This window comes from Vigna angularis, chromosome 2 (assembly GCF_016808095.1).
Source record: "Vigna angularis cultivar LongXiaoDou No.4 chromosome 2, ASM1680809v1, whole genome shotgun sequence".
In the NCBI taxonomy this organism is placed as follows: Eukaryota; Viridiplantae; Streptophyta; class Magnoliopsida; order Fabales; family Fabaceae; genus Vigna; species Vigna angularis.
In genome coordinates, this window is record NC_068971.1 from 21878055 (window position 1) to 21886432 (window position 8378).

Genomic DNA, 8378 nt, shown 5'->3' on the forward strand with positions numbered 1-8378 from the left:
GAAAAATATCATATTATTTACAAAATTATTATCACATCACTTTTTATACTTAGTGGTTAAATTAATATAATATATCTTGGTAAAAAAATATTTTTTGCACTTTTAGGTTAAGAATGACAAGTTAAAACAAATAATATGTTTACCATTTAGGATTGATCAATTTTATATATATGTGTGTGAATGTATTGGTAAATAATGTTTTTTAACTAATTCCTTTATTAGGAGCATTATAAACATTGTAAATAAGTTATGTATTAGACCATTCTGACCTTAATAATAAAACCTTTGGAGCAATTCCATCACCAACTTAACACCAAAAATATCCATATACAAATACTCAAATAGAAGTGAATAACAAAATAATTACGAATAAGCTTAATAACAAGGTTGAACAAGCAAAAAAGTGAGTATAAAAAGTTCCAAAGTATTTAAGTAATTAAGATACATTAAACATTTTGACTAGGTTATTAAGTAATTAAATTAGATAATTTATCTCAGATAAGTTATTAAGTATTTAAGTCAGATACATATTTATGACTAAATTATATTACGTTAGCTAAATAATTGCGGCTAAAATTATTATATCAGATAAATTATTTTGACTAAACTATTGAGGCAAATAAATCATTTTGAACAAGCTATTGAGTAGTTAGGTCAGATAATTTTTTTTTTTACTAATTGAGTTATGTAAGTCGAATAAATCATATTTTAGCTAAAATTAAGAAGATATTGGGACTTGACATTGTGGTTGTGAGATCCACAAAAAGAAGTTTAAGAATCTTTTTGTTGTAAAAAGATGGAAGGATTTTAGGAACTCTTCACTTGACTCCTTCAAGACATCTAAAAATATACAATCGACTTCAACAAAAAGAAGTGTAAGGATATAAAAATAATAATTTAAAAATATAATAATTGATCGTAACGATACTATTGTATAAAAAAACGGATTTTTTTTCCAATCTAAAAATGATAATAATATATAATTATTGTTTGTATTATTTTTTGGTGTTAGTGTTGGAAAGGCCTCCATTCCATGTACTCGAAGTACATTATGATGAGAAATCATCTATCGTAAGTTCTGAAGAAAAATTCTTTCTTTGCACAAATTTGGTCGCACCATTTCGGTAAGAACAATACACAATACGAGACTTTGTACGATGCAGTAGGGCAGGAGCAACGGTGATTTGGACCATTAGATTAGATGATGAAAAAGTGGAAGACGTTGAAAAAGAGGAAAATTTTGGTTAAATCGGAGAGAGAAAAAGAGCCCATCGAGAACACGTGCTGCGTTCACTAGTCCACTGTCGCTTCCCATCTCTATCTCTTTGACAACGTCGTTCATTTCAGCACCACTTCTTCCACTCTCTTTCTTCCCCTCTTCTTCTTTCCAAATAATACAAAAATGTTAAAGCTTTCGTGCAATGGCCTCGACCGGGTTCATTCCTTCGCCCAATGCGGGTTTTCCGCCCGCCCCGCATGTGTGGGCCCTCGCCGGAGGAGGAGTGGCATCGCTGGGTTCCGGTCGCCCGGAGTCAAAGCATTTCCTGTGGTGGCGGTCGTGTCGGACAGGGACGGCGCGGTGGCGAGCCGGGTGGAATCGGAGGCCGGGACCCTGGCGGACCGGTTGAGGTTGGGGAGCTTGACGGAGGATGGGTTGTCTTATAAAGAGAAGTTCATTGTGAGGAGCTATGAAGTTGGGATCAACAAGACTGCCACTGTGGAAACCATTGCTAATCTATTGCAGGTCTTTGACTTTGATCTGTTTGTTCAACTGGGTGATTTGGTTTGATTTGATTGCTTCCTCTTGGTTGATTGGGATTTTGAGCATCTGGGTGTTTCTGGTTCATGTCTGTTCGTGCACGTTTTAGATTGGGAGATAATTTTTTTCTCTTTCTAAGTGAAAAAGGAAGATCTTTTTCAGTTGGGGTTGTTTTTTATTCTTTATGATTGATGTTCTAAGTACAACTTGAAGATTTGTTTCATTTTTAGGTTGTTTGGTTTATGTTTTGTAGTTTTAGTTTTGCTTTTTGTGCCGATTTGGATGACGCTGTATTCTATGCAGAGTATTGGAGTATAAGATTTTGGAAAACTGTGCTTTGTTTGTTTTTGTTCTTTGTGATTTTTTTTAGATCACTATTTTGTTCCTTGAAAAATTGTCATGTCATGAAAAGTACTCTCGTTTCTGATCTTGGTCTTGTGAAAATGCCATAATGTTTGCTCACTGTAACACCATCATTGCGTCCCAGAATGGAGACAAGGCATTTCCTTTACTCATCCAAACTTAAGGACAATAATCAGTTGGAAAAATTGATTGATTTTTGAAGGTATCAAAAAAAATTTGGATGACTTCTAGAGGCTGCTTAATTAAATAAAAGGAAGACAGATCCAACCTTGGGAGCTGAATTTATCTGATATATAGAACATGTGCTATTGTATTCATTGCACGAAATCTGAAACGTCTGGTGACTGTGTTGCAGGAGGTTGGATGCAATCATGCTCAGAGTGTTGGATATTCTACTGATGGTTTTGCAACCACCCCTACGATGAGAAAATTGCGTCTCATATGGGTTACTGCTCGCATGCACATTGAAATATACAAATACCCTGCTTGGTGGGTTCTTGTTTTTTATAAAAACTTAGTTTATATATTCTAATTTGAAAAGTCTAACATAGATGATTTCAACAGGAGTGATGTTGTTGAGATAGAGACATGGTGTCAAGGAGAAGGAAGGGTTGGAACAAGGCGAGATTTTATAATGAAAGACTTTGCGACTGATCAAGTTATTGGAAGGGCAACAAGGTGGACATTTACCTTCTAACTGGATGTTGTGAATTGTGACGCTTTTAGATATTTTGCTATTTTAGTTTAATCACTTTGATGATAAATATTACTTATGCACTGTATTCTACTGAGTTTTTATGGCATGACTTCTTTCGGTTCATCAATAGCAGGTAAATTGTTAATAAGCAGTAGGATATGCCTTCATCCTGTAGGATGATATCTCACCACTCTTTGATTTCTGGGCAACCTTGTACAGGACCCATCACATGCTTTTCCTACTTATCTCTTTTGTTCATGTATTGTAAAATCTCTTTCCTCATTTGAATTTACCATAGTTTCTTTTGGTACCAACCATCAATGATTAGCCTATGTAATATATCCTATGCTATTGTAGCTGTTAGATGTTAAGATGTGTGTTTCTGTTATTTGGGCTCAGCCTATTCTGTATTAAGGGCATTGGCCCATATCCTACAATATAAATAAACTACCCTATGTGTATGCAAAACACAAGGGATATTTTCTCCCAATCTTCTCTATTTCTCACAGTAGCAAAGGGATGAAAAACTCAACTACCGGTTATTAAACTTCATCCCTAGGTCACAGGGATGCTAGGGGTTTTATAAATGCATAAAACTCAGAAATAATACTGTCCAAAGATCTATATGTGATGGAAAATTATCCATGGATGCAAATCATGATGCATTAACCACTAATTCCATTGCATCGCAAATTGGTGTATCTCTAAATTTTGACATGTTTATGTTTGGTCGTATGCAATAAGAATACCGTCTGGTGAAATATTTTTGTTTTAGACACTTTCATACAGTTGACCATTTAAATTTAATGTTTCAGCAAATGGGTAATGATGAATCAGGACACTAGACGACTACAAAAGGTTTCTGATGATGTTCGTGAGGAGGTTTTGGTTTATTGTCCTCGAGAGCCCAGGTAGTCATTTTTCTTTCTCATATGCTGCCAATGCATTACAAGATACAGAAACTTTGCCTGATGATTTCTTTTATTTAGGTGCTCTTAAGTCTTATTCATTGCATTAATAACTAGAATTGATAAGCAGAAGAGATAAAAAAAATCTCTAGTGCTTCTGAGCTCACTAGCACGAAGCAGGATACACTACTTGATCAATATTCTATATTTTTATGGATTATGGAATAGATCAAATTATAGCATATCACCTTGGCATCTTGCATGCATCAAAAGTGCATTTTCAAATGAAATCTTACTACTTTTATTTGGTGGTAGGAGGGAGGAGCTTACTTGCTTGATATAAAATGTGGTAAAATGTAGTGCAGCTTGTCAGCTAAGCTTAAGTCATTGTCTAGGTACTAAATGAGGTATCACTGATGGGGCTGCCATTAGATGGTCAAATAAAATCTGAGACACGTGTTCACATATTTATATAGCTTATATTTTTTAAATCAATTGAATTGATGAATTAAAATCTGACACTCATGTTATTCCGTGACTCTTTTCACTTGTTCTATATCAAGTCAAGGGGGGTCTCCCTCTATCTAGTTTCTACAAGTCTATATTTGAAGTATCTCAAGTCTATTGTGTGCACATGTAGGATAAATTAGAGTCACTTCCCTTTGAGGTATAAGTATAAAGATACAGCAATATCTCTCTCTTTTTTGACATTGCCCTGCCTCAATACATATAACAATATAAATATCAGGGAAGGTCTATGTTAAGATAAATTGTTCTTGGTGTCATGTTCATGTTATATAAATCCAGGTAGTTTTGTGTTGGATGAAAAAAATTGAGGGATATTGAGTATAATATTGATAAACCTCTGATGGCATGAGTTAATTTGTTACATGCGCATACAGATTCACATTTCAAGAAATATTATTTGTTGATTTGTAGTTTCCTGAAGCAAGTTTCACCAATAGCAATGAGTTAAAATGAAAGAATACTAATCCGAAAACTAGCCTGTTGATGTTATCTGAATTTACCTCACTAAAACATTTCGGAAAATATGGAGAAGTTTTATCTAAAGATTATCCAACATAATTCTATAACTGATTGAAATCTTTCTGAATTCAATGACCTTTTAGCTCTTTATCAACTTCTCTTAATGGCGAACGCTTTCATAATTAAGGATCAACTATTAGTAATCTCTAGAATTATTAATTGACAAATAAAGGATATTTATCAGAACCATCATCAATATTGTGAATAACTAGTTGTGGAATGATGCCGTTTCTATCTACACTACAAACTTGGATTCTATTACTTTCAGCGGCTTCTGCACTTCCCATCTTTAGGAAAAGATGTGAGGAAGTTTCATAGTGGTTTCTTATAAAGTTGTGGAGAGCTTTACTTCACATGCCATCTTCCATTGTTTAAAAAAAAGTGAATCTTTCTATAAAAGATTCGTTTTTTCTATTTTGTAATTTCTAATTGGTACAAAAATTGAATTTTGAACAATTTATTTATGGCTTAATTAGCATGCTACAAGTAGCTTGGTTTGAATTATGGCCCAATGATCATACTCCATTGGTTGTCTTGCTACTGTTTGTGACTTGATGAGTTTCAATTTTTAATACCATTTCTGGGTTACTGCTTAACTTGTGGTTAATTTTGTTTTCTTTCTCCAATTTCTCTTCTGTGGTTTTAGATTAGCAATTCCTGAGGAGGACAGTAATTGCTTGAAGAAAATTCCAAAATTGGAAGACCCTGCTCAGTATTCCAAAGTTGGACTTGTGGTATGATTATTTGGCTCAGAGAATCTTTTTGTTATTTGTTTTTTCTTTTTAACTGTCACAAAAGAAGTATTTTCGTTGGTGATAAAATAGTTGGCAAATCCAGCATATTTTAATATTGTTCAAGAACCTGCCTTCTCACCCTGCCTTTTCAAATTTGCAGCCAAGAAGAGCAGATCTGGACATGAATCAGCATGTTAACAATGTTGCCTATATTGGATGGGTGCTTGAGGTTGTTAGAATTTCTTTTAAATTTTTTGAAAACACTTTCTATTTCATGTTTTGGCTGGTTTATGTCTCACAAAATGAGCTTTTGGATAAACAGTTTATATCTTAGTTCTGATTTATCTTTATATCTCGAGGTGCAGTATTTTTAAAATTAAGAAAATATCAATACGTGATTGCATACTTACTATGTTCGATTTTTCCGACATTTAGCATCTTAGATCAAAACCACAAGTATTGTTAATTCAATGGTTAGACTAACAAAATTTACCTTAGATGTTCTCACTCGATATGTTTCATATGTACTTATATGCTTCTTATCCTTATTTTCAATGTTTTGGATACTTGTGTTTTATTTCTTCAAAATGACTGACTGAGGACTTACATTTCATAATTCACTACTAATATTGACCTGTATGCTGTTTACTAGAATATTCACAATTTCTTAGATATGCCAGTGTTGCTTTGAATTTGTTAGTTATAACTTTTCTTTCATGTTTAAAACTCTGAAAGTAAAAAGAAGAAACATGGTTTTAACCCATTTCTAGAATGAAGATTGGCTTTAGCGAACAAGTAATAAAAGTAATTTTTTTTATTTTGCTCTAGATCATGATGAAAAGGAAAATTGAGGGGCAATATGTTTAACTTATAAGTTGATAATTTAAGCAGTTCAAACATTGTTTTCAAAACAACCAATTGAAATTTTGCTGCATGAAGTGGTCTGTCTAACTTTTGACCAAATGTATGATCAATAATATATTTGGTAGACTACTGGAAACTAACTTAGGTTTGAGTGATTTTTTTTTCTCCTAACCTTTTTGCCCTGGCTAAAAGTTGACTATTGATACTCGGGGTTTTAGATCTTAGATGTACAATTGGAAGTAGACCATATCTACATGTTAAAATAACCTGTTAATAACAGTTGAAAATAACATCACGAAGATGATTCAAGCACTGTTCTGTAAAACTAAACTTTCAGACACTTCATTTGATTTGGAATTCTTTTTCTTTCTCTTCTGTTTTTTTTGCTTATTCTATTATTATCCTTGTCATAACAAATTCCCTTACAATGTCATGTTAATTTATACAAAAAAGGGTGTCGTATATCATTGATGTCACTAACTAGCCTTTGGACTTGTTATGCCAGAGCATGCCTCAGGAAATCATTGATAGCCATGAGTTGCATAGTATCACCTTGGATTATAGACGAGAGTGCGGACAACATGACGTAGTTGATTCCCTCACTGGTGTGGAAATGATCCAGGGTGATGCTGAGGCAGTTCCAGAACTGAAAGCAACAAATGGATCTGCCATTTCAAAGGAAGCCAAGCAGCAGTTTCTGCATCTGCTTCGGTTGTCTACTAACGGACTTGAGATAAACCGCGGACGAACAGAATGGAGAAAGAAAGCTCCAAGATGAAATCTATCAAGTGTGCTTCCACCTATGCCTTCATTCATGATTCTATTTTTATCTTTCTTGTGTTCTTTCCTTATGCAGGGTTGTCTTATCAATTTTCCCACAATATTTTGCTTAGAAGTTATTGCACTTGATATAGGGAGTGGAGAGCTAGAAATTTGTTACTATTTTCTTGTCATGTTCACACAAATATAAATTGTTGCCCAAATCCTGTACTTAGACTGAATAGATTGACTTCAATCTCTGATTCATTGGCATCAATTTCCATGAATGTCATTGAATCTTGGTCGAATATAATTCCAAGGATATTGTTTTTGGATCTGCTATCTACTGCATGACTCCAATTATGTATTGTTTGAAGTAATCTTTTGATGATTATTCAATTAGCCAATTATCCCGTTTCATCTTTAAAAGTATGATTTTGATGTCAATATCCTTACTCATCTTGCTCTCTGCCGTTTTCTTATGCGGCAAAAGTAAATATTACTATTCAAAACTAATCTATGCTTATCAGAACAATTTAGTATCTGTGATTGGAATTATGCTTGCCGATGCTGTAGATACAAAGTACAAGTTCTCATTTAAATTGGGAATGGATCTAGTGGAGTGACCCTACAACTACAGGAGATCTTAACAGTCGATTAAATTTTAAATTTAAATATTTACTTAGGCAGAACGAATTTGGTATAATATCCAATTTTAAAAATGAACACATTAAGGATCTATATTTAATTCTGGCTGTTAAGTTGGTAGTAAGGACTTTAATTTCGCGCTGTCGGGGCTACACTTCTTTTTTTCTCTCATATACTCTTTCTGACACATTTTTCTCTCTCTTTTCTATTCCTCTCAACATTAATTAATTAATAATTAAAAGAAGAAAGTGAATATTACTACTCCTGCCATCTTCTTGATATTTCAACATTAATTAAAAGAGAAACACATCACTTTGCGTCCACAGTGACACAGAGACAACAACTACATGCTAGTGTTTTAGGTTATTTTCAGAGCGAGGTTACTCACAAGATTCCTCTCGTGGACCCTCCTTCAAGGGTTTATCACTCCATGTGTTATACTTTAAAAACATTGCATCATGATTGAAGGTGTTTTTGATAATAACTTGTGTCTCTTATTTTATGTTTGGTCCCATTTTCTATTTGTAAACCTCCTTTCATATAATCTATTCATTAATTGTCTTTTTAATATAAAAATTTCCTCATGTTGAAATACATTA

General features: G+C 33.6%; 1 protein-coding gene across 1 annotated transcript; it reads left to right on the forward strand.

Annotated features, from left to right (window-relative positions):
- Positions 1-1038: 1038 nt before the first annotated feature.
- Positions 1039-7471, forward strand: LOC108329175 (oleoyl-acyl carrier protein thioesterase 1, chloroplastic). The gene is made up of 7 exons (XM_017563258.2): positions 1039-1744; positions 2478-2611; positions 2687-2800; positions 3635-3730; positions 5421-5508; positions 5669-5737; positions 6878-7471. Exons 1-7 carry the CDS (start codon positions 1403-1405, stop codon positions 7148-7150), a joined length of 1116 nt encoding a protein of 371 aa, XP_017418747.1. The 5' UTR covers positions 1039-1402; the 3' UTR covers positions 7151-7471.
- The last annotated feature ends 907 nt before the right edge of the window (positions 7472-8378 follow it).